Genomic DNA, 26,733 nt, shown 5'->3' on the forward strand with positions numbered 1-26,733 from the left:
CTAAATATTCATAGGAATGATTCCAGGAATTATGTGCTATGTCCTTTACATTTCTTATAGGTACATACTGAACTAGAAATGCAGAATTACTACAGAGTTTGAGATCAGCATGTCTTCCCATACTGTGACATTTTCCCATATTTTCAGTTCCTTGAAATGGAAAGATACATTTACCTCTGTTATCTCTCGCAGGGGTGTCATTCTTAATCGGTGCTACAGTCCGTCGACTCTATAAAGAAAGAAATCTCTGTTACTTGATCACCTTATTATTGAAAATGTAAACTGCAGCCTCACCTCTGCTTATTTCCACGGAATAAAAATAACCTGACATCAGCAATACAGACAGGTGATTCCTGCAAAATCCCTCCAAGAAAAGCACAGAATGAGAAGTGCTTGAATTACAGGTACTGTTTCAAAAAAACCTCAAAAACCTTTTCAATGTTTTTCCTTCAGATATATTCAGTAATCTAAACATTAGTCCTCAATTCCCTCTCTCTCAGACATGTTCTTAAAAATCTTTTATCTTTTCCCTATCCACCATAGGAAAAAAAAAAAAAAAAGGAAAACTCTTATTAAGTAGAGGCAGATAAAAAGTTAGACTTAAAAATTCAAGCATAATAACATGCATAGGAGTACTGTAAATTTAATATGCACATGTTGCTTAGGTATTACAAACCTTCACAATTTTGTTTACTTTGGCTGATGGAGTAGGTGGTGGTGGTGTCTCTGGGCTAGGTTCAATATCTTCATCAGGTGCAAGATCTGGGTTAAGTGAAAATATGCTTTCCAAGTCAATCTGTTTAAAAGAATATAAAACACATTTATAAGCCTTTGGATAAATTCACCCTCTCCATCTCTCCTCTTGTGTCCAGGAATATAATATGATACAATAAATACCTTTAGTGTTTTGATGCCACAGTTGGTTAAACCTATAACCTGAAACATCTCATTTGCTCAAAACAGCTTAAGCTTTGGTCTTTGTACTACTTAAAAACATACGCATTTCAGAAAACAGATGAACTAAGAATGACCAATAGATATTCATAATTTTGTAAAGGGATAAAATTAAAACAAAGGTAGCTAGCGTTACTGTGGTAAATTGACAATTACTGTAGAAAAGAAAGACATTCTATAAAATAAAGAGACCTCAATTACTTGAAATTTCCCAGATAATTCAAAAAATAAAAGCACAGGTGGAAATCATACTAAATTTATCACCTTTTTTTTTTTTCTTGTAAGTGTTACTCATTCAAAATGCCATAAGGGAGCAGGGGGGAGGGTTGGGGCCCGAGACAGGGATTTTGTCAAAAATAACTGGTTTTAAAACTATTGAAACCTGGTTTCTCAGAGATCTTAAATGCTTTGGTCTCTAGACTGACGTTTCCCCTGGCTGGACCTTTCAAAGACTTCACTACAGTATGGATTCTGTGTGTCCAAACAGATAAGCTCTTTCATCAGCAGGATAGTCTCACAATTTTTTTTTTGCCTTTTCCCGTTTTTAAAAAACTGGTGAAGTGTAATTTCTGAGGCGCTTCTCCAAATCTCAGCTGACAGCAGCTAACAGGTCCAAAATTTAGATGGAGAGCAGGTAGGGAAGCATAACTGGGACACAAAGAGACAGAGTTTCTCAAGGAAAACAAGGCTGGAAAATTATTGTGCAATAAAAATAAATAAATAAACAAACAAACCGTAAGTTCAGTTCCAGAATAATACAAACACCAAAAGATTTCCAACGTAGCCCTCCCACTAGTTTCCTGTTGAAACTGCAAGTCATTGTCCCCCTCAACAATTTGATTTTTCTACTTGTAAAAAGGGGATAATGAGGACAGCCTTTCTAATCTCATTCAAAATCAATAGATGAAAAGCACTATTTAAAAGCTATGACACAGATCTCAGGAAGTCAAATTTAATACAACAGAAATCAAGGTTTGTCCAGCAGCTCCCATTCAAAACAGTCTGGAACCAAAGAATCACCAAGTAATTTAAGATTTATATATTTTTTTTTTGCTTCCAGTGCAAATTGCAAAGCAGTATGCAGTTTACACTTTTTTTTAAGAAAAGAGAAAAGCTCTAAAATAATTAAGTTTACCTCTTTGCCTTTAGTGTCTCCATTTTCAATCCATTCAACAGTCACACTTTCATTATCTTCATTTAGAGATGTTACCATAGCTTGGTGAATTCGACCTAGAAAGTAAATGCAAATAATCATTTATTAGTACCTGGAAAAGTTTCCCAGAAATTATTTTAAACCTTGTAAAGAGAAACAAAGAGAGAAGCAGGAAGGAGGGTTGAAAAATAAAAAGTGATAAATAAAAGATGATCCCTGGCCACATACCGTAAATTGGCTCAAATCTGATCCGCTAAGGGAGGTTCTAATAAGACAGTGTACAAATGAAAAATTGAAGAAACAGAAAACTGAGTGGTAAGCAAGCAGAATACCATGTGAAAAAATACACAGTTTAAACCTTCTTTTCTTTGAGAAGTTTTGATAACAATTCCAACACTATGAATCTCCCATGGGTGGAAAGGTTTACTGTGGTGCACTATGCAAAGGGCTTTTTTGTCTCCCTTCACAGGCTGCTACAACATTAAACGTTCTGACACAGGAGCAAAGCGCCTGAAATTGCATTCTGACATCCATTTCTGATCAATATTCAAATGATTGATCATTCAACTAAAATAAAATTCCCTGCAACAACAATGCAGATCACCGTTTTAGAAACAACTGTTAACAGAAATTGTTAATCCGGACATTAAGGTGTCGTTGCTATATTTTCTTAAACAAAAGAGCCAGAGTCAGCAAGCCCCCATGAAGTACAATAAAAATAGGAAAATTTCTGTCGGGAGAAAGATTTTTCATCTTAAATATATAGTGTATCACAAATTCTTTTAATACCTTCTGTCACACTTTATTATATTTCCTACACATGGCAGTGGAGAGCAATTGTAATAACAGATCAGCTAAGCACTGACACAAAAGGATCGAGACCCAAGTGTCATGCTGATTTCACATCTATGCTTTGCCTTAAGAGTACCAAGAACTGGGGCTTGGTACTAAAGGATGTATGTCCAGCACAACCACAGAAGCACAGAATGGCTGAGGTTGGAAGGCACCTCTGGAGATCATCTAGTCCAACCCCCCTGCTCAAGCAGGGTCATCTAGAGCACATTGCCCAGGTTCGCGTCCAGACGGCTTCTGAATATCTCCAGGGAAGGAGACTCCACAACCTCTCTGGGCAACCTGTTCCAGCACTCAGTCACCCTCACAGGAAAGAAGTATACAGGATATATAGATATAGGATATACTATATAGAACCACTCCTCTAATATTCTCCTTTAATGAGCCATAACACAAACAAGCAATCCCTTACTCTATCTTATCTTATATTTCAGAGGGAAACATAGATAGTGCAGTAAAAAAGGAATCCTAAATCATGTTTTATTTATATTAACTCCCTAAAGGAAAAAAAAAAAAAACCCTACAAACACAGCACACAAAATGCTTACTCTTAAAGCTTTATATGCCCAGAAAGGTTTCTTTGCTATAGCTGTTGTTAATCCTTGTATGAACTCCCTCAAAACCACACAGTTTTAATTTGTTTATAGCTTACAGCGAACCCACACCCTCATCTGCACTGATCTTTAACAGGCCAGCCTGAGTCCCGCAGAGCTCCCTGAGGCACCAGCCTACACACCTATACAGTTTCTAGATCAGGTGCCTGGGAACAAGAGCAATCTGGTAATTCTGACATCAACAGAATACGCTGGCCGTCTCCACCCACAGCACTTATTCACGTGAATCCACTCCTTCCACGTCAGTGTATCTCATTGCCCATCACCCTTCAGCTACTATTATTTCAGCAATCAAAGTTCAGCATGAACCTGTGAGCCAACTCTGAACTGCTCAGAACCACAGTAGCTCCCCAAAACACAAGCTTTCCATACTGCAACAGTCTGTGCATACACAACTTCCACTAGATACCTATTTAAGCAAGAAATACACCTTAGTCCCTACATATCTGTTATTGTCTAGGTCACCACCACCTTAACTGCATTTTCTCTTCTTTCCTTAAAGTCCCAACCCCAAAATCCACTCAAGTTTTCTCCTCCATCTGATCGTTTTAAAGCTCTTTTTTAGCCATTTTAGCCACAATTTGACAGTTTTTCCAAAGTTAATGCTTAGATACAATATAAACGTCTATGCTTAGGGACTGCTGAGGGATAGAAAGGAAATAAACCTTAACTGAAATCCCAAATAATCTTGCTTTACAACACGTGCAACACAGGTTTATATTTTTAGTATTCCATTTTATTCTAAAGGCCACTTAATCATTCATTTCTAGTTAAGTTTAAGTAACAAAAGAGGCTGCAAGTCTCATGGAAGGTAATAGTAAATTTGTGTACTCCAGTATAAAATTCAGGAGACCAGAATAACTAAAAGTCAGTCAAAACACAGCAAACATGGGATAGCACCCCTTTAGCACTTTTAGCAGTGCTTTTGTATGTACAATACTTACCTTACTATTAATATAACCTTACACAACCATTGGTAACCTCCGGACTTGCCCCTGCCCAAAGTTTAGTCATAAGGTGCAATCTGCCATTGAAGAACTTTAAGTAGCTCTTTACAAAAACAAACGAACAAACAAAACCCAAGAATTCCTCCCTCTTTTCCCAGACTTGATTCCTTTTCTCTAGCATTTGCTAGTTTTTATTCCTCTGACCCATATTTCTTCTGAACAAATCCCTCCATTCCTGTTTGCCTAGTACCGTTCTCTTCCCCGTCCCAGCCTCTCCACTTCCTTACATTGCCCCTGCACACACTGCAGTGAAAGTCTGGAATCCTTCACTTTTTCTGATACCCACAGTATCAATACTGTTGCTTAAGCTGTTAAGATGTGGGGAGTAAATAATAACAAACACCCTACCACTACTGACACTGGGCTCACTTCATACATAACAGCCAACATGCATGAAGGTCATAGTTTTCACCTTCCTGTATGTGCATCAACATGTATTCAGAAAAAGCAAGTGACTATCAGCTGTGAAGCTGGTGCAGTGGGGCACCCCTCAGCTGGAAGTCAAAGACCAGCAGCGAGTGCGCAGAAGATGCATGGGCAGGAATAACAGCCATGCCCTCCCCGAGACACACAGAGTTGCCTCCAGTTTCCTCACTCAAACAACGCTGCACAATCACACGCTCTGTCCTCAGGAGCGTGGCCCAATTCTGCTGGTGGCGATACTAGCGCAGACTCATTGGGCACGGCATTCCTGCATTTCAGTTCTATAGACAAGCACTTCTGTAAAAGCTTTCTTCATGCAAGCTCTTCAAAATACCTTTCCATTAACTCTTCTGCAGTTAATAACTTCCAGTGGCCCAATTTTGTACAAAACCACTGTTTTAAAAATTTTCAATTAGCTATCTGGTTTATTAGCAAAGTATCAATAGAATCCACATCTTTCCTGTAGCGATGCCACTTCTGCCCTGCTACAAACAGCATTCTGGGACGGGCATTAAACCTTTTCAACACCGTAGGAACTGGAAGACTCATCAAGCTTATGTTGGTATAATCTTCTGCTACTATTTAAGGCTTGGCTCTGCTCTCAACCTGTAATCAACAGAAAACTGATACACGAAAAATAAAATTTCAGGGAAACATATTCTATACAATAGAATTATTAAAATCTTTATAAAATCTGGTAACATGCTAAATTTTGAAGGAAAATCACTATTCAAAGTTGAAAGCTGAGACACTGTCAGTCACAGAGTCACCAAACAAGGCATATTACCTGCTCCTGTGTTCTGTATTACTTTTTGACAGAGAAAAAATAACACTTTAAAATTAAAGGCTTAAATCTTTACCATAACAAGCAAAAGGAGATCAAAGCAGGCTGATCAATGAATAAAAACACTGAATCCTCTCACAAACACAGTAAGCCAACATCCCATAACAAAAGAACCACAATCAGTCTTCCATCTCTATGCCAATCCTCATCTGCTCTCTGGCCAAGAAAGTCAGGATGCGTAAACAACATTAACAAAAATAAAAAAAAGTTATGTCTAACTTCCAAATATTCTCAGTTTAAATAGAAAACGTATACTATAATGTTTAAACTGGCAACAAACCTACATATTTTTTTCCTCAAAATTCTTAACGTGTTACTAAAAGTTTTCATGTTATTGAACTGCCAGAAAGCAAATTTACATCTTTACAATTGCCTCTTGCTCTCTGCAAACAGTATTCCATTATATTTTTCTAGTACACAGCTGAATACAGCAGCTGTGAAATTCAGGAATGCCAGCAACCAATTAGGCTGGCATAAACCTCGTCTAGCATATAAAGCAAGACGAAGCTGCAAACGCTAAAGCATAACAGCCAAACGAATCTGCAGAGTGGTTGAAGGCAACGTCCTTGATTCCGGCTGCATTTTCTAGAGTTGGTATGAAAATCTGAAATGTAAACGTGTTCATGAAGGTGCATTATGACAAAATAAAAAAGGGCAAGTGAATAGATAAAGACTATCTTCACACACGTGTCAAAAACAAAAGACAAAAGTACAGCCATAGTGCTGATGATACACTGATTCTTTACTCAGTTTCTTCAACTTCCTCTCCTCACATTAGAATTCACATTATAGGCAAAACTTTTTCTGGGAAATAGTTACATTACCATAGATTCTGAACTAATTGAGAAGTTATTTGAAAAAGCTATTATTTGAATAGATAAATTCTTTTATACAGTGCACGGCATCTGGCTTATCTCCTGCAAACTACAGCATGCAGAACACATTGCTGCAAATACGACAGTGAGACAACACAAACATGTTTGATGCTGCCACATTACAACTGCCTTGGCTTTGAGTCACATTCCTTAAACACACATACCTTATGATAGTCTCACTCCTATCAATACAAGTGAAGAACATCAACTCTCCATTCCCTCTCTTCCTAGTCGTTTTTTGAAAATTGGAAAACCAGAAGTAGAGAAAACAAGTATAAGCATCTGCAGAAACATCAGAAGAATCACCTCTATTGTTCAAGCTTCTAGTCTAACTATTGATGCAGAAAAGGTTTTAGGAAGAAGCAGCAAAAGCAAACAACCACAGCTACACCCAACATTTTAACTAACTCTCAAACTATTCAGCAATGCCAAGTAATAGCAACACCACGTTGTACTTTGATCCTTGCCTCTAAGTGAAATGAACGTTTTCTGCCTGCAAAACTTCTTGAAACTACCACAATTTTGAAGCAGCAATCAATTACAGGACTAAAACCATGGCCTTTTCATCTTTCTAATACTCTGCAGTAACTTAAGTCATCAGTGTTAAAGATGGGCAAGTGTTACAGTCTGGGCTAAAGCGTTGCTGGCATGTGACTCAAGCAGCTTTTCATGCTCTCAAGTGACTCAGGAAATAAGGCTGGAAAAAGGACCACAGCCTTGTCCAACCTTCCAATTAGAGTATGCTGGCCTAAACAGACGCTATATTTGCACTTTTTACATAGAAACTTTGTGACGTCTTAGAAACATCTTTTGAGTCAGTAGTTCCAACTTTACACACAGGCTCCGGATCAGACTACAGAAAGCAAAGTTTCATAATTTCCCCTCTAACTCTCCCATTTTTTCCTCAAAATGACAGCAGGACTCAGAACAGCATGTTAACCTAACATCATACAGTTTACGTTTTTACAGCTCAAAACCAGCCAATTGTGCTATTAGGATCAGGCAATGTTAACGGACACAACTTTCAGGAAAGAAAATGCACAGCTTGTTACATCCTCTAACCTTGCTCAGGGAGTGGTCCAGTGAGCCTAGCATTTAGCCTTTGTAAGTGCATCAATATTAGGTGCTTCACAGATGAATTCAAAAACTTAGCACAGCTGAGCATTTGCTACAGAGCCTTACTATGCAACAATTATTGCAACAGGAGCTACCAATTCCTTAAAGGATTTTAATGGCCAGTTGGGAAATAGTCAAGATTCTCCTAAATCATGTTCATGAGGGACTAACATCAATGTTACCTCATAAAGGGACTTTGGACATGCTGTACCCTCACCCCCTGCCACTTGATATTCACCAATTAAAATCGTAAAGAATAAAATTGTCTTCATTTTCTTTTATTTTTATATATATATATATATATATATGTATGTATGTATGTATGTATGTATGTATATATATGTATATATATAAACCATAAGCTACGCACAAAAAATTATGTTTAAAAGACAGAGTTCGGTTGCAAACCAGGAATTCTAAAATTAGCGTATATCAGAATTACAGTGGTCCATAAAATTCTCTTCTTGTGCCATAGGCTCTAATCTAAGTAACAATTCTGAAAGAAGAATTCCTGCTCTTACAGGCTGGGCGGGGGGGACGCTAATTCTGCACCTCCCCAAATGATGACTATAGCAGATTTTCCAGGAAAAAATCCCAAAGGAGAAAGAGAATTCCCATCTAGGTCTCTCCAGTAATGTTAACTGTGTCAGTGTTCTTACTCACTTGACCAACATTTGTCTTTTTTCTCCCTGTACTGTATATACAGTCCTTCTGTTAATCCCCAAGGAAAAACTGGTAGTTATTATTGACAGATGTTTCTTTTTCCATAACAGTAAATATGCTTGATTTTATTTTGTTTCAAAGTTCCAGTTACCCACAAACAAGTAGCCCTGGTATAATGAACTGTCTGAGACTTTTCAGGTTAGACGACCTACCTTTATCTTCTTTGCTTCTACCATAGTTTTTTTTAGTGTTGTTTTACCCACCAGACAACCTGCTTTCCTCATTATGCTGGCTGTTACCGTAGTTTTAGTGTTATCAGACTGGCAAATGGGTCACTAAACACATTTCTTATATATTAGAAAATAGTACCATCCATGTCATTTTTAATTCAAGATAGATTTTAATTTTTTTTTTGTGAATGATCTCTACCAAACCATTTTGTTTCAGTTTTTAAATTCTACAGAAGCAGCTGAGTCAAATGACAAGCATACTACAACTGCATTTTATGAGGTCTGTAAACCTCTGCAACATACCAGATAGGGACTTTGAGAACAGAAACTAATATCTAGCCAAATCAAGTTTCCCATATCTGCCTGGATATTTAAGTTTTGAATTAAAATAAAGTTTAATCTACTCCTTCCCCACATCTTAAAAGCTTCCAAATTCAGGAGAAACTCCCCATGCAAGATATGCACCCAATTTCTGTGCAAAGCCAATCCAATGTAGTGCTTTAGAAGAACAAAGTTCACAGCTCTTACTGCCAATCCATTAACAAATGCTGGGAAAAAAAAAACCCCACAGATACCGTTCAACTGTCCTATTTAGCTTCAAAATACAAAGAGTGCATGTAACGTCCTTCATACAGCAAACGACGCAAGTAACTTTTTGGTCCTCCTTGCATTCAACACCAACAAAAAAACGCTAAAACTCTAAAACATAATTCTACTTTTTCAGTCCAGCTGAATTTGTTAATTGTCTACAGTGGTGCATCTTCTATAAATCAGTTACCTAGAGCTGTATCGCAGTGCTGCTGTCATAAAACTGTGTTTGTTTTACAATTGCTAAGTCTTTCCACACTGCAATTCATTGTTTTTGTTTTTTTCTGCTGACCTTTCATTTTCCAAGTTGGTCTACAAGTTTGTTGCGGCTTCCTCAGTTAGAGGAAGCCTTCAGTCTTTACTTCCTTTCAGAGCAGGTCTGGTTCCTTTTGCGAGTGGGGGCTATATTAGCACATCTCAAGATGCAGCATTTCACACTGGTGAGCTCCTCTGACAGTATCTTCCCTTCATTTATTTACTTTCCCAAGATGTAATTGCCACTGAAATCTATGGAAATCACTGAAATGGCCTCACAAGGAAATGAAAAGTGAAACTCACAGCTGCAATATCTAGAAGCTACAGGTACATACTGCTTCTCTAGGTGCCAGAATGTGATAGGAGACTTGTTTCTAAAGCAACTCAATTCATAAATAAATATTCCTTCACAAAGGCTAACAGGTGCACTGATCAGCAAGTTGTCTCAGCTGTACCACACACAGCATCCTATCATTTTTAAGGGTGGACAAATTCTCCACATACAATTTACCCATAGAAAAAGGCATTTGGAGGAAACCACCTGTCCAATTTAATACATACTATCACAAGTCATATAACTCCTTTAATAAACTGAACACATTTAACCCTTATGGTACTAAGTTGTCTGCCTCTGCTATTCATCCCAGAAAGTTGCACTAGCACCTCACTCTCAACAGACTCAAACTTTTTAATTTCCAGGTTACATGTGTTTACAGTCATTTAGTACTCTGTCCTTTTATTTTAGAGCTTGTACAAAACGATGCGTACAAGAACCGGTGAGCCTACCTGTATCTGTTTCAGTCTGCATAATATCACGTTTTATTAACACCGACAACAACACAGGAAAAGATGCAGTATTCCACATGAGGTCCAGACTGCTTTCCACAGCATAGTTAATTACCAAATTACAATATTTCTAAAACTGCATTCACTTTTCCCCTTATCACTTCACACTGGTAGTCCACAATTATTTTGTGATGAACTAGAATACCAGGATTTTTCTCCTGTCGTTTACTGTTTATGATCTCCTAAATTACAGCAGAAGCACAAGATCATTTACTTTGTGCTGTTACACTTTATCCCAGCTGTTTTATTCTGTATTTCCTATTCTTCCTGCATGATATAATTCTCCATAGAGATGATACTCCCACTCTCGCATGGCAATCGAGTTTCCCAAGAACAACAATACTATTTGTGTTATGACCAGTAATGAATAATTATAATGGATCAAAAAAAAAATCCAACCAGTCCCAAAACCGATCCCAAAGGAAATACTACTAGTAAGAACTACAAGTACACTATCATTGCCTATCTACACGTTATAGCTCTTGTATTAAATTTCACCTTAACTATTTTTCATGCTGTTAGAAACAATTTACTGAAATCCAGAGAAACCTATGACTGACCTTCAACAATGGGTTGATACTGGTAATGCTGTGCAAAGCCTCTCACACACTGACACAGCCCCACAGGGCCTCCAAGTTGAAGTCATCATGTCACACTGCAGAGTTACTGGACTCAGGACTACATTTATCCTGTTTATCTCTAAGACTGCTAGAAACACCTCAGCAATGGGCAACTGTCCTCCACTGTTTGTTACTACTTCTACAGCTGAGGCACTATTAGTTCCTCAAGTGCTGCTATCAGATTGGTAATTTTTTTTTCCTGTCTCAGTGCAAAATCAATTAGGCTAAACTTAAATCACCTCTGAAATTGATGTTAATGTGATGGTTTATTGCTCCATGCCATAAAATTATTTTATTCAGTTAGGCTAGTTTGGTCATTGCTGTACTGGAACGATCTTTCTTTTGGGGAGGAGGGGAGGCAAGTTCTATGGGAATCTATCACTTTGCTGTTACTGAACCTATAGCAACGGCATAGCCTATGAACACCCTTCTTGCTCTCCAGCAGCAGCCATTACTAGATTGAAATAAAAAAATCCAAGTCAAGGAGACCACCTCTGTGCTTTCTTTTCAGACCACACCAGGGACAGAACTCCTAGGACAACTGGTACAGATTGGGTCACATCCACAAGCCCTGGGATAGAAAACGGCACCATCACTCACAACTACACCACTTAGTGCTTAGCACAGACCCCTCAGCTTTGTCTACATTAGCAAGTAGTATACTGCAAAAGGAGCAGATCTGCAAAGCAAAACAGCTGGTGCTGAAGATCCAACATTCATATTCTGCGTGTTTTGGAGGGGGTTGAGGGGTTACTTCAAACTAGTTGGTCTGGTGCCACAGACTGAACACCCGTTAGCTGCTGAAGTGCATCACGTCCGTTTCTGGAGTGCACCTTCCAGCTAAATTTCATCCAAAAGGAATTTAGTGCGCTCCAAGGCCACTTTCAAAGTGAACTAAAGCACAGTGCAAGTAGGTAAGGGGCAATGAGAAGATATACGCCCAAACTGCATTCTTGATCCAAACTGAAATGCTTGTATAAGCGCACCCCTATGGTCCTAGGAAGCACCCCTACAGCCCGGAGATCTACCTCTTAATTGTTTATGGTATTTCACTTTGACCTATCCAAAACAGTGAAAAAACTGCATTACAGCTGCCACTATGAGAGCATGGAACAGGAGCACATGCTGAACATGCTGGGATGTGCGAGAGACCTTGTAAGTGCAATGCCCATCACAATGCAGCAGGACTGTCCTGTTAGCCAAAATGATGCAGTTCTGGCCTATTCTCACTATCCAGGCAACCATGTTTGGGTTTTCTGTAGAAGGTAGCCATCTGATTCGCTCCACATGGGAGTCTGGAAGGGAACCATAATCAGTGACAATGATCATGGTACCAGGACCCTAGACTAAAAAAGGGAACAAGATGAATTTACAGTGCATACTCAGCCATAACACTCAGGAGCCATGAAACATCTTAATCCTCTCTGCAAGAAGATTTTATGTAAACAAGCACTAATGAATGAAGGGACTGAGAAAGCAGAACAGTGTTTTCTTCTATGATATACACATTCCAAAACATCAGCTCAAAACTGAATGTCAGTTACAGCCAGATATTCAATTACACTCTGAATTATACTAGGTTTGGGGTCTCATCCTTTGGCAAGACAGCCCTTCCGGTAGTAAGATGCCATGACGCCATGACAGTTGTTAGGAACTCCAAGAGAACCTCTCAATAATCAGCGAATAGACAAAAAGGTGGCAGAAGAGCTTCAACATAGACAGAAGAAAGACAAGGCACTCAGAGAAAAATACTCTAATTTATAGGTATAAAATGCTGAAACTGAAACTAGCCATTATAATTCAAGAAAGAGATCCTTTAAGTTATCACTTACCATTCTCTAAAATCATTGGCTCAATACGCAGCTGCAACAAAAAAGAGCCAATAAAATGTTGGCCATCATCAGGAAGCTACAGAACAAAACTGAGTGTCACTCTGAAATTACATAAAGCTTTAGTGCACCCACATCTTAAGTACTGTGTGTAGCTCTAGTCTTCATACCTTAGAAAAGACATAGCAGAACTAGAGAAGGTAAAGAGAAGAGCAACTAAGATGACCAAGAGGTCAGAAGCAGGCAGAGATTAAGAACGCTGAGACTTCTCACTTTCAAAGAGAAGGCTGAAGATGGATTTGGTCGAGCTTTACAAAATCGTAAAGGAAAGGATGAGCGGAAACTGTTTTTCATCAAATCCTGTAACCCTGAAACTGGGAGCACTCTCTTAAAGGAGATTAGTTTCAAGCAGATGAAAGAGGTAATGTACTTTCTATGCAGCAAGCAGTGAACTTACAGATCTTGCTTCCACAAGAGGTTTTGGAAGCAGAGAGCGTTAGCTGTTCTGGAAGGTATTCAGTACATTCACAGACAATAGGTCCATAAATGGATATTAACAGGACTAGGCAGAGTCATACCTCTAACATCCCTACTAAAATTCTGGATATCGGGGATAAGGCATCAGACTGCAGATAGTGGCAAGACCTGCCTGCTTTCCCTAAAGAGCACCTCCTACTGCCACTGGGCTAGATGAACCACCAGCACAAATGGCCACCAGGGCATGTCTATGTTCTTATGGGTAGCGGTTTGCTTAGTTTAAGGAGGGAGAGAAATCTTCAAAAATGCCGAAGCACTTCATATACGATTAAAAAAATTCACACTGTCCTACTCCAATAAAAGACTTCTACAGAGAGAAAAAAAACAAAAATTTCATTGACTTTTCGTAGAACAATCTTCATTTTGTCAGAGATCCAGAAGACAATCTCCTTTCCAAAGTATAAAAGAAGCCCAAACCAAAATAACCCCCTGACTTTTTCAATATTCACACAAAGTTTTCCAGCATCCATAGGTCATTTTCATGGCTCATCTGAACCACTCTCCCTCCCGCAGTTTTGAGGAATATTAAACAACCAGTTGTTAACTTTTATTTACACGAGAACAAGGTATTAATGTATGACATTATAGTATTTTCTGTCATCGATCACTTTTTGCATTTACTGCAGCGGCATAAGTGACACTTTTCATTCAACTGCTGGTAATGATATTCACATCTTTTCTGTGGGCCGACAACTTGTAAACAAGTTGTGGGAATAGTTCAATGTCTTTTTTTTTTAAATTTATTAAAACTCAATATAATTTGACATCTTCCTGCACATTTAGCCAGCAGTTCCTTGGAGTCCTTTTGAACAATTTTGCAGGCTGCTTCTTTGAAACCTTTTAAAATTGCTTCTGAAAGTACAGTCTCTCTCTAGAATCATTTGTTATAACTTTTTACAGATCAAAATCCTCTATATTCAGTATAAATCTCAGCATAGTTATGGTATGTAGGAACAAAGGCAGATTCAGTCAAGCATCTCTTTCAAACAGCACTGGAGTTTAGTGGTTGTAGAATAATTTTTTAGCTTTTCTACAATAGGATTTAAGATTGTAGTGGATCCAAATGGTGGCATGAATACCTCTGCTAAAAGATTAAGATGACTTGGCCAGTTTTCTCCCTCCCTGCCCCCTCTCTTTTTTTGTCTGTTCCTTGAATAAATGGCAGGGAGCTCCTTTTCATGATTTTCTCTGCTTTCTTGGAAGCTGACAGTAGCAGCCTAGAAACAATAGTTTCTTGCATCACACAGAAAATTTCGACAAGCACCTTTTATAGACGTTTTCAACTGGTGCCATTTGCCATTTATGATCCATTCTGTCAAACAGAATTTTTTCGTATTTCTCTTACTTTACTAGGAATATGTACCATTACTTAATTTACTATAGAACTGCCAACTGTTGCTCCTGGTTAAAATTAAGTCAGAAGTTTTCGATTTTGTAAAAGTTTAAAGCCTGTATTTTTGCCTTATCTTAGGCTCTAAAAGTCCAAGCTCAAACCAGTAAGTAAATTTCGAATGAGATTTAAGTTCAATTCACAACTACAGCATAGAAGAACATGCAAATATAACCTGAAACTGAATTACGAAATTGGAGTATTCCAAAATCTAGAGCGTGCACATGCTTTTCAAACTGGATTTATTTCCACCGCTCTTTGGTTAAACCCAAAGAAAAAGCATTGCTCTTCATTACTGGTAAACCATGCATGTCTAGCAAACGCTTTTGTAAATCAGTACAAAATACACCTCAAACTCCTTATGTAGCTCAGTCTCAAAAGGAAAATACCTCATTTTAGTGTTTGCTAGATGGGCAACAAGTGAATTAAAAATCCTAGATCCAAACTCTGCAAGGGCACAATTATGCGACGTATGATACCTTGCTTCTAAACAGAAAGCTCTAAACAAAGCTCGCTCTCTCCCTCCCTCCACTTGCATATGCATTTGGTATGTTCTTCCACTGAAGACCACTCTTTGCATACTAGACCATAAGTAACAGGAAACACTGAAAATACTCACACTTCTAGCAGTCTGTCTAGTGTTAGATAGACTTTTCATTGCCTGATGGGAGCCATGATAAACTCAAACTTGCACTCTACTGCAAAACTTCAAGGGAATTACTGAGAACACGAAAGCAAAATAACATTTCACATACGTGGAATGCATGATCATCCACTGATAAAAATGGAACAAAAGTCATAATTTTTGTTATGTGTGGGTTACCTGAAGTCATTTTAATTATTGCTTGCTTTACATTTCACAGAGGCCTGGGATTATCAGTGTTGTGGGTAATGCAGAAGCAGCAAGGAATACAGAAGACTCTTGCTTTTTCAAGTTTGAAGTCAGCAGCTTATACCTCATGCAACCAGGACTGCTACTAACTAAAAACAGTAAGCTATACTTATTGTAAAGCAATAAGCAAAGCAGCATTATTTGAATAAAGCAGAACAAAACCCTCTGCTTCACATTCAAGCCTTTAAGTAGCAAAATCACTAGTTCTTATTTTTCAAGAGTCAAATATAAGATCAGACTCAGTGCTAACATGATAGATGTACTCCACCTATCTTCTAGTAAATCAGTGGTTTATGCATTGATTAAACTGACCTGTTTTTCATATTTGCTGAGTATATGTGCTTAATGCATTTCCAGGATGTCAGATAGACACTACTGTCTCATAACCAAATACCTATTACAGATTTCAAAGTATCCCTTTACAGAGATCAAAGCTGTAGGGAAATTATATCACCCATCTGTCTATCTCTAGATAAAGAACAATATAGCTAGCTAGGGGTATTTTAATTCTTAGATTGAAAACAAAAAGTAGCACCAAAACAGTAATACAACAATGGTGAATGTTTTAAGGAAAGGAACAAGGGCAGAAAAAGAAAAGAGCACGTGCTTATGTACACACCCTATGAGAACAGGCTCATAGATATAACTAATAGCAGCTTAAAACAATCTACATCTGGATTACCACAGTTTGACTTCTCTACTACCCCCCCCCCCTTTTCTCATAGTCCTGTTTTTTCAGACTGATTATCTAGGAACAGATAGGAACAGCCAACCTACAACATATTTAACTAAAAACTAACGCTGATGCAGCAGACAGCCAAAAGCAGCCCAGATTTAATCCAGCTTAAACAGCTGTGGAATCACACCAATAGTCAAGCTGAACTGTAACTAACTTAATTATGATGCCTGTCTAAAAATCTTAAATAAGTATAAAAAAGCTCTGCCAAAACCCAGGAGAAATTGATCCAAACAATATAGCTAGCAAAATACATTTGAGTGTCTAAGTTCAGTGCAGTAATGAGAGCAATTTAAATAAAATCCCAGTTGCCAAGTCACAATAAAATATACTGAAGGTCTGGAAAATACAATAGCAACTAAGTTTAAAAAATAATATTAGAAGGAGCTGTAATTACCCCCTCAGAAAAAAAATATTAAAAAAAAAAGACAGAGAACAAGTAAGCATTCACTTATAAAAAGTGGCAACTGGTAAAACTGGAAAACATATATAAGCTTCCAAGCAAAAAGAATTGCTCATATACCTGAATGCTTCTTCATATTCTTGAAATAGGTGAACTGATACATCAAAAATTATCACAGCTCAGTAAAAAACCTTCTACTGTAGCAACAGCTGAACAGACCTGCTGAAAGCACTGATGCTTCCAAATAAGTCTAACGATGCTACAGAAGCATTATGAGAAATTAATCATTAAAAGCAAATGTCTTCTTAAAAACTCTTCAAGTTACAAACATCATCATGCTTGACCATAAATGTTGTTTACCACACATTCTCACTACTGGATAAAGTTAAGACTGCTCGGGAGTCATAACTGTGAACTTGTGTATGTTACTTTGCTCGCATTACTCCAGAAATTTAACTTAAAAGTTAACTTCAACCTTTAATTTATCAAAATCCATTGATTCTTTTCCTCTATAGAAACAATATTTCAGTGTTTACAGTGGGTGACCACACCATTCTCTTCCTGATCTCAAGATTTCAGCAATACAGTACGATGAGGAAGAAAAGATGACCTAATAACAAACAATAAGAGGGGAAAAAAATAAAACGAAAACCGCATTTTATGATACAAGCAATAAGCGTTGACAAAAGCAGAATTGAAACATGGCAACACCAGTGAGCTGAATTTACTCCATTCTGTTACTTACATCTCAAACACAGAAATCACAACAGCACATTTCATAGGTTAATTCAATAAAAATGTTACAGATTTTGGGCCACCCAGGAAAGGATCTGATCTGATAAATACTGCATACCGTTCACTCATTTCTCTGTATTGTGCCTCAGTAAGCGGACACATGAAAAGAACTCAAAAGAGTAATTCATCTTCTAGGGCAAATAAAAAGAGAGAGTTCTTGGATGACACTACTTGTTACTCAGGCATGACCTTTTCCCAACTATTTATTCATTTCTTCCCACCTCAACAATACTGCAGCGACACAGCAAAGTCTTCAGTTCATAAAGCCACAAGAAGAAAACATTACTGTAAGTGGGCCCAGGTAACTATAGAGTGGTTGAAAGAGCAGTCACTTTACCTGGCAAGCAGAAATAAAGGATAGATTCTGCCACAACATAATGGGGGGGAAAAAACATGCAACACAGGTTGTGCACTAGTTGTCCTAGTAGCCGTATACAGCTTTAAAAACATTATTGCTAGCAATACTGTATTAAACATGCTCATGGATCTACCAAAGGTGAGAAGATTCTCTAAAGATTATGATTTCAACTCTTGTCATTCAAGAGCTATTTATACAAAATACATAAAAATCTGAGAATTTGCAAGTTAAAAGTGAATATCTACTTGCTGAACAACAAAAAGCTAAATGCTCAAAATGTGATTTTAAAGAAGCCAAAGCAAGTTTCATATGCCCTCCTAGTCAATACTTCTGCAAGAACAAGCCCCAGAAACTTTGGATATAAAAATACAAGAACGTATACTAGATCAGCCTAGACGTTGGACCCATTAGCTGAACTGACAAAAGTAGACTTAAAGCTCTGCGTGTGATCTAGGCACTATGGAAGGACAAAGACACATTGTGTCAGTATGGCTTACATAGGGATTAGGTAATAGAGTCAAATGACTTAAATGGGGTAACAAGAAAGTCTTAATCACAGGGAAAGAATAGATATGTATCACCAAAGGAAAAAGTAAAAGCACATTATCATTTAAATCTACCCTCGAGAGCCTTTAAAATAGGGTGACTCCCCAGACCTGAAGAGAATTTTTGTAGTATATCTTCTACCTTACTATAAAAACCTTGTTGCTATTGGGAGCTATCACATAAAAATCAAGATCATCATGCAGGATGACAGAGATGGACCTTTCAACACTGAAAATACCAATTTTATAGAAGCCAGGCTTTAAAAAAAATATTAGAGTGCTCTCTTGTTACAAAATTTAGTCTTGTCTGTGAAAGCTGAACGGTTACCATGATGTTTTGGCAAAAGGAAGGACAGAAGAATTGCCAATAGCTTCTGGGATAGATGGATTATCTTTGACTGTGGCCATTTTCCACTGCTTCTGAGACAAGAGAGGAAAATACTTAAGTAGGCAATTATAGAATAACACAGCTACAGGGAAGATTTATTCCTAACTCCCATAAGTTAGAGTTTATTTAAACTACAGACCAGTAGGGACAGCGACTACATTTTAAGACTGCTACTTTTTAAGTGGTTACTGTAACAATTTCCTATTGTATTCCTGTACTCCTACCACCCATACCAGCATCATTTTTTAAATCCTGCTAGGCTTCTGGCCTCAATATCCTCATCCATCTTTTCCTTGTTTATTCTCTTTTATCAGTTTAAGCTTTCTCACTGACTGTCCTCTGTTCTGCTACTGGGAAAAAAAAGAATGAAGACAAACTCATGATCTTTCTTTTCTACACCATGTGTTAGCTAATTTTTCCTTTCCTGGAAGTTCTGTCAAATCTTCAGTCATTCTGCCCAGTTACAAGAATGACCCTTCTCCTCATTTCTATTACGTTATTTCGGACACAGCAAGACCAGAACTGTATCCGCCTTTCCAAATGAGCAAATATATAATTAATTTCTCTGTCTTTCTAGGTAGTATTTCAGATTTGCAAAGATGGAGAGAATAGGAACAGCCTGAGGAGGAAACGGCCGGAACACAATTGGACTGAAAAAGTAAAAGAAAAATACCAATTAGCCTACTGAAGGTCTGCAGGGCATAAGACAGACTTTTCCTATTTCAGCTATAGACTGCATTTACAGAAAAAAAAATGTGAATTGCCCTTTCTCCAAAATAGTTGCATAAGTCTTTGTCATCATTACCTACATCATGTATGAGAAGTGCAGAGAACATTAATAAGGGCCATGCGTGTCCTGTACACACAGGTACAAGTTCAGAAGTAAAGCAGTAGACAATTATTATTTGAATAAATGGACTTAATCAACAGACAAATGATCATACTTAGATCTCAGAAAGGAGTATCTTCTGGACAGAAGGAAATTTCATTTCAGCTGGTCTCGCAGGTACATTCCAGCCTGCTCTTTCATCCCCTAAACTTCCACATGATAAGGCACATTTTTCAAGACTGGTAATGCAATCCATTATTCACAAACTGAACTGAATGAGTTGTTTTCTCTTTCCAAGTTATACTGCAAAGGCATATTTCAAGCAACGTTTGTAAATTATCTTGAAATAAGGAATAAATTTCTGTATCAGAAAGGATTATAAAAAGCCAAACTAGCGGACCATTTAATATGCTCTCACTTTATATAGTTATTCTACATAATTATAACTGGAAATATTATATGTAACTCTAGACAACACTTACACCATTGTTTACACACTGAGAAAAAGAAAACAGACAACCAGCAAGCAGCTCTGCAGTGTCAGTCCTTGAAAATGTTGACTTTTATCCAAATATTGGTTTTCATGTGTTTTTGGCCATGAGTTCTAATAACGCATTTCATTTGTACAATATCTGTTTTCTACTCAGTCCAATAAGAAATCTCTTATGGAACCCTTAAACTTAAGTAGAACTTGTCAAAATAACAGAATATATAACTTTCCTTTCCAGAACGTTCTGGTCTCATTCTCACATTTATTGTGTTTTATATGTCTTTGTTATTTTGTTGTAATCAATACGTATGAATTGATGCTTTAAATGGTGCTTGATGTTTTACAAAAAAATGCTATTCTCTGTTTTTCTTTAAATCAAAGAAGAATTAAGTGTTGTCTGGAGTTGTCTGGATAAAGCTCTGTATTCAGAAAAGTATTTAACATAACTGGCGGACAGATGGGAAAAAATGCTTACTTTTTCGAATTATCCCATAAACAAAATAAAATTTTATTCTCCTCTAGATTCAGCAAATAAACAGATAAATAATGGAATTTTAAAGAATTATTATATTTGGTTTTAAAAAAGGACTTCCTTCAGAGAAAGCAACACGTGAACAAAAGCCCAGATCAACACACTGCTTTCCCCGAAAGTTTCTCAAATGATTTTAGCGGTGCTTTCACCTTTGGGTAGCTGGTATGATACACAACTCTGATTCCACCTAGGTACAGTTCTGAGTTGAGCAGATCCAGGCAGCTCACTGCTACTGAAAGAGGAAGATCATACTTCTCACCTCCACCTCTTCCCAGCCATGGACTTCCGACAACCGGTCATATTTTGGGGGTTACACATCCTTCTGTGAGTCAGACTGGATGGGGGAAGAGTATGCAGGAAAAACACAGCTGACGGGCACAGGCAGCAAGTCCTCCCCTGTTTAGAAGATCATCTGGACTGCATGAGCAACCACAGCTAAGGTTGGTAGCCTACCTTCCGAAAGATAACGCAATCTAAATTCAATCTAGTGTTGACCATCCTTCAGTATCTTTCTCAAAATGTTCCCTTACGTTTACGTAGGATAGCTTCTCCTATAGTTTATTGGGAGAGGAATCAGAGAATGCTGCCAGAGCCTGAGCTATAAAGGGTTATAGCCTCCACTGGTCCCAGTGAAAACATGGAAATATCACAGTAACCAGAATCCAGTAATTCTAGTATGACATTTCAGTACAGTTGCTCACATGAGGACCAAGCTAATGCAAATGCTCAAACCCTACAGCCTGAGCAGCTGTGAAGATCTGTCTATTACTGATGTCTAGTATACTTAATGTGCTGTATCACGTATGTAAGTGATATAGCAAAATGTGTAAATCATTCACAGTAATAAAAATAAGTATCATTATGTTCAAGACTTACGGTTCTCACTTCTGACATTACAAGTGAGTAGAATTCTGCAGAAGGGAAAAAAAGGTAGCAAAGCATTCTCATACATTGTTTTATGAAGACAAACAAAATACTCAGTAACATTTATTAGAAGTTCACCAAAGCTTCAGGAAAACAGTTTTGCAAGTTGCTGTGATGAGGTTTTCTGAAACCTCAGAAAGAGAGCTGTAGGAAGTCAGGCAAATAACTACTAAACCTATTCGATTCTTCACGTGACACACAAGCCATGATGCATAAATTGAGGGTTTAGGTATAATATAGTGTCCAGCTAATACTGAGTATTAGGTTTTTATTGTAGGGTTGAACTGCAGTATGGAACATGAGAAAGACAAGCTGCATAAAGATTTGCTGCCTGTCTATCTCCTGCCTCATGTCTAAGCCATGCTGACTTAGATCTCCAGGTTTTTCTTCCTATGAAAACATTTGATTATACTTTAGCAAGCTCCTAAACACTAGAGAAAAAAAAACGACTTGCCAGAAAATGCCAACACAACCCCACCCAGCTTGGTAGGTTTCACAGATCTCATTCAACCCAAGAACAGATGATATATTCCCATCCAAAGTAAAGAGCTGAAGTCACAGCTGACCTGCCACTGATTCAGCCACTCAACTTCTCAATTCAGTTCTCTCCATTCAGACAAATATGAATAGTTAGTGCCTCAAATCTGACACTGACACACACCCACACCCACACATTCCCTTTATTCACATGTATTTCTAGATGGCTTCATACATGCTCCTGCCACAAGATGCTGAGCAGGGTGTGAGAAGCACTGGCTCCCCAACAAGGGGGTCTCATCGTAGAATTAACAAGTCATGGGCATAAAAAACAAGTGCTTTTTTCATATTTTAATCATAAAGAACAGCTGAAATAATAATATAAAGCTTTTTGTCAAGTGATGGGAGTGTCCAAAAGCATCTGTGTCAGTGCATAGTGTTGTGTCATTTGTGCAGAGCACAGCTTGTATGCCGAAGCAAACAAGAAGTTATTTCTTTATACTAAGGCCCTTCCTCTCTTCATCACCTAATCTCCTCCCCTCAGGCCCTCCCACGTCCCTGCCAAAGCCTCCCCAGTCTCTCCTCCCCATCCACGTCCGTTCCCCCCCAAATCACCTCATCACCCCCATCCAGATCCACCCCACACATCTCACTACCCACCTCAGACTTCTCCCATTTCCCCTCCCCCACGAGCCCCTCCCATCCCTTCTCCCCTCATTCATCCCCTCCTCTCATTCATCTCGCCCTTCTCCCCGACATTTCAGCCCGCCCCCCCCCCCCCCCCGCCGCCGCCCCTCCCCGCCTCCCGGCACTGCCGCAGCCTCCCCGTCCCCAACGGCCGCCGCCGCTCGCGCCCCGCGCAACCGCCCTCCGCCGCCAAGCACGAGCGCTCCCCTGACAACCGCAGCGCGCGCCAGGCCCGGCCACTCCCCGGGCCCCGCGCACACAATGGGCCCCGCGCGCAGCCCCCTCCCCCCGCGCCTCTCACTGAGGCGGCGGAGGCGGAGGCGGCGCCCGGCCGGGGGCTGCGGCCGCGCCGCCGGCCCCGGTCCCGACCGCTCCCGCCGCCCCTTCCCCACTGACCATCGCTGCGCTTGATCTCCACGTAGATCCCTATCTGGATCTTGCCGAAGTTGGCCGCTGCCATCGCTTCATGGGGCAGCCGGGGAGATCCGAGGCGCTGCCGGCCGGGCGCACAAGCGGCGGGGAGGGGACACACGGCAACGGCAGCGGCGGCAGCACCGACCGCGGCGGCTCTGGGAGGGCGGACGGACGGGCGGGAGGGAGGGAGGAGGGAGGGAGGGAGGGACGGGGAGAGGGAGGAGGGGGGAAGAGAGAAAAGGCGCCGGCCGGATACAACAGGCGCTGAGAGCTGCTGCGCCTGCGCACTTGGCCGCGGCGTCACAGCAGGACCGGCTCACGGGGGGAAGAGGAGGAGGAGGAGGAAGAAGAAGAAGAAGAAGAGGAGGAGGCGGAGGCGCCGCAGTGGTCCTGATCCTCGTCCGCCGCCCGCTACCTCCTCCTCCTCCTCCTCCTCCTCCTCCTGCGAGCTGCCTCCGCCGAAGGGGACGCTCGTCCCGCGCGGCGGGCGGCACCCGGCCGCGCTGCCCCGGCACGGGGGCGCCCGAGGCAGTGCCGAGGGGCGCCCGCCCGGCGCAGCCGCCCCCGGGCGCTTCCCCCGCCCCGGCGGCTGCGGCTCCGGCGCCGCCCGTTGTCGCCACCCCGAGGCGGTTAGGCCCCGCGTCGGGCACCTCGCGTCCTCCCCCGCCCGCTGGGCTGCCGGCGCCCCGGCCCGGGCACCTCGGCGGGGCTGGAGCGGGAGGGGAGCGCCCCTCTCCGCCGCGCCGCCGCCGCCACCCCCCCGGCCCGCCAAAGGCCTGTCACTTCCCGGCCGCCGCTCTGCGCCTCGGCCCCTCGCCTGTCCCCAGCTTACAGACAAACGCGCTTATTTGGCAGCAGATGGTGACTGAGCGCTCTGAAGTTTTATTGTAATAGCCTTATCTACCTAATATCTTTTCATAAGGTTCCCTTGTGCCAACTAGAGCAGCTTAAAAGCATGCTTCGTATTCACTCCCTTCCCCAAACTGCTGGCAGCCAGTAGGACCACCCTGTCAAAAGCATCTATTTACCCTCACCTCCTGACTCCCCCAAGCCTTTATACAACTTTATTAAAAACAGGCTTGATGTTCATTTGCTTGTAATGACTCCCGTACCTCAGGCAAGCGACTTTATTAAACATTGTCCTTCGTGTTTCCCTTCCAAGAGCAATTCCAAGCATAACGAAGCCACTACCAGTTTAAAATTGGCCTTCCTGTACAGCTTTCCAGTCACCTTGAGAAACATCTCAATAAACACCACTAAACATACAGCTGCCTGTTGTCCAACAAAGTCAGTCTATTAAAAATAATCCCCAAATCCACTCTTTATTTTTAACTGCTAATCCATAATGACAACTGACCACTTGCCTCCCTCCCCAAGACCTGCGTCGTGCTCCTCACCCAGGCTGCTACCTGGTTTCCTCACATCCCCCTGCCTCCACTTCAGTTCCTCACTGAGCAAGTCACCTAGACCCAGACTGAAAGTTTTAAGTCTCGCAATTCCTACAGGCTTTCCAAAAAAAAAAAAAAAAGAAAAGAAAAAGAAAGTGAAAATAGTTCTTGGGAATACAAATAGAGCCAGAAGAGGAGGAGCTGCCAAAAAGTTAAAAGTGGCAACCACTGTCTTGCACAATTTGGTTGCTACTTACAGTGACTCTAACTGGTGTAAATCACCTTTTTGATGAACTGCGAAGGCATAAAGTAAGAAGAGTTGAGTGAATGATTAACACTTTTTTATTATTTTTAAAAGCTGGCTATAGGTAATTCACTTATCCTTGCTCAGCCTCACTTTTTTCACAGGAAATTTATGTCTTAGTCATGTTACTCATGGAAGGCATTCCTTACTAAGGTCATAGTGGAATTATGATGTATATTAAAGGTAACAAGAAAGATCCAGCAAAACTATTTTGGATTCCTAGTTTAGTCAATACCCATTTAATTTACACTATTTACAACCACCGGAAAGAAGTAACTCTTTGAAAAAGTGCTGATAAATGTAATATCACAAATAATCTGGTGCCTTTTAGAAGGCATCTTATAACAGAGTTGAGATATAATCTTTTTAACCCATAGATGTTTTGAAATAAAAACAAATGAAACAAATATTTTAGATTTACATCTAATTAGATGGGGGGGACCAGCGGAATGAAACAAAAAATTCTTCTATCCACTATACTTCTGTGGCCCTTCAGTGAAGAACATTTTATAATATTCTTTTGACATAAATTCGACTACATAAATATATATTTTATAATTTAGCTTTGTTTTGGGGAAGTGCCTATGTCAGCTTTGGATAGCCATTGCTTGGTCTCTGTTTAACTGATATTTATGATCAACTTGATGAAACCTTTTTCTAATGCTTTTATGTTATGTAATGCAAAAATAAAAGTATTCATATTCTAGGATTAGGTGCACAGTAAATAAAAAGTGTGTCATTTGAAATATCTAAATTTTAAAGCAATGACAAATTATTTTTCAGACTATTTGCTCTGTCTAGTCTATAAACGTTAAACTGGAAACTTTGAGAGGTAAATTAGAGAAAATTTTATGTAAAATGATTTGGGTCCTGTCTCTGCAGAAGTAGATGGTTGATTTTACATACAAGTCATCCCACTGAGGTAAAGAAGGTGAATCTTTGAAATGCATACACAGTCATAAGTATTTATAAAATCAGGTGCCTGTCTAAAGTAACACAGAGCTTAAACATATATCAGTCTGGAGTTAATCCTGAAATGTATGAAGTACTTGAGCCTTAGTCCAGCAAATCGTTTAAGAATATTCTTAACTTTAAATACAACTAGTATAGTCGAAGTTGACTTTTTAAAATAAGGCCTAAATTATTGTTTTGTTGCATACTGTGTTACAACTGAGATTTTTGTTATTGTCACAGAACACGCATGGAGACCTTCATAGAGCAAACAGCAATGATCAAAAAATGCTTATGTGGGCCTAGAAAATGAACAGCAGTAGTAGTAAATAAATTCAAATAATTTAAAAATACAGTAAAGCATTTAAGGAGTTTTTCTTATACAAATAAAGATCCCTAATAGTTTTTTTTTTAATCAAGCATTGGTTCTTTGAAGAAAAGGCATCTGAAACTATATTCCTGTGTACCAGATCCTTCTTATCTAATATTGTAAATATATGTCTCTTTTCACAATTTCGGTTAACAACACATGTCCAATATTAAATAAAAGAATAAGAATTTTGACGACCAAAATTTAATTACACGTTTTTTAACCGAGTTGCAGGAAAATTTTATTACATAAAGTTATTCAACTTTATTGGCCTACTAGGATAGAGATTCTCTGACCATTTTTTAGAAAGCATATTCATGGTTTCTCAAACATTTTCAAAATTCCCAGAACAGTATACATGCCTACTTTTTATGCCTTAGCACATGGTGCTCTTGGCAATGCAGACAGAAAATGTAATTACTTAGGTTTTTGCATTCAGTTCAAAACTTTGGCT

General features: G+C 39.5%; 1 protein-coding gene across 5 annotated transcripts in view; it reads right to left on the reverse strand.

Annotated features, from left to right (window-relative positions):
- The window catches only part of LOC104146871 (kinesin-like protein KIF2A), a 58,645-nt gene extending 34,869 nt beyond the window's left edge, over window positions 1–23,776 (reverse strand). For 2 of the 5 annotated variants that reach the window (XM_068926243.1, XM_068926241.1), the window contains exons 1-4: window positions 23,249–23,546; window positions 2,090–2,184; window positions 677–796; window positions 175–229 (exon numbers count right to left, since the gene is read on the reverse strand). In XM_068926243.1, coding sequence (XP_068782344.1) covers window positions 175–229; window positions 677–796; window positions 2,090–2,184; window positions 23,249–23,312 — 334 coding nt within the window. In that variant the 5' untranslated portion in view covers window positions 23,313–23,546. Of the gene's footprint in view, window positions 1–174; window positions 230–676; window positions 797–2,089; window positions 2,185–23,248 lie in introns of all 5 variants that reach the window. The other 3 variants (XM_068926245.1, XM_068926244.1, XM_068926246.1) reach the window with 3 other exon arrangements.
- Between the last annotated feature and the right edge of the window lie 2,957 nt (window positions 23,777–26,733).

The sequence above is a fragment of the Struthio camelus genome, chromosome W (genome assembly GCF_040807025.1).
Source record: "Struthio camelus isolate bStrCam1 chromosome W, bStrCam1.hap1, whole genome shotgun sequence".
NCBI lineage: Eukaryota > Metazoa > Chordata > Aves > Struthioniformes > Struthionidae > Struthio > Struthio camelus.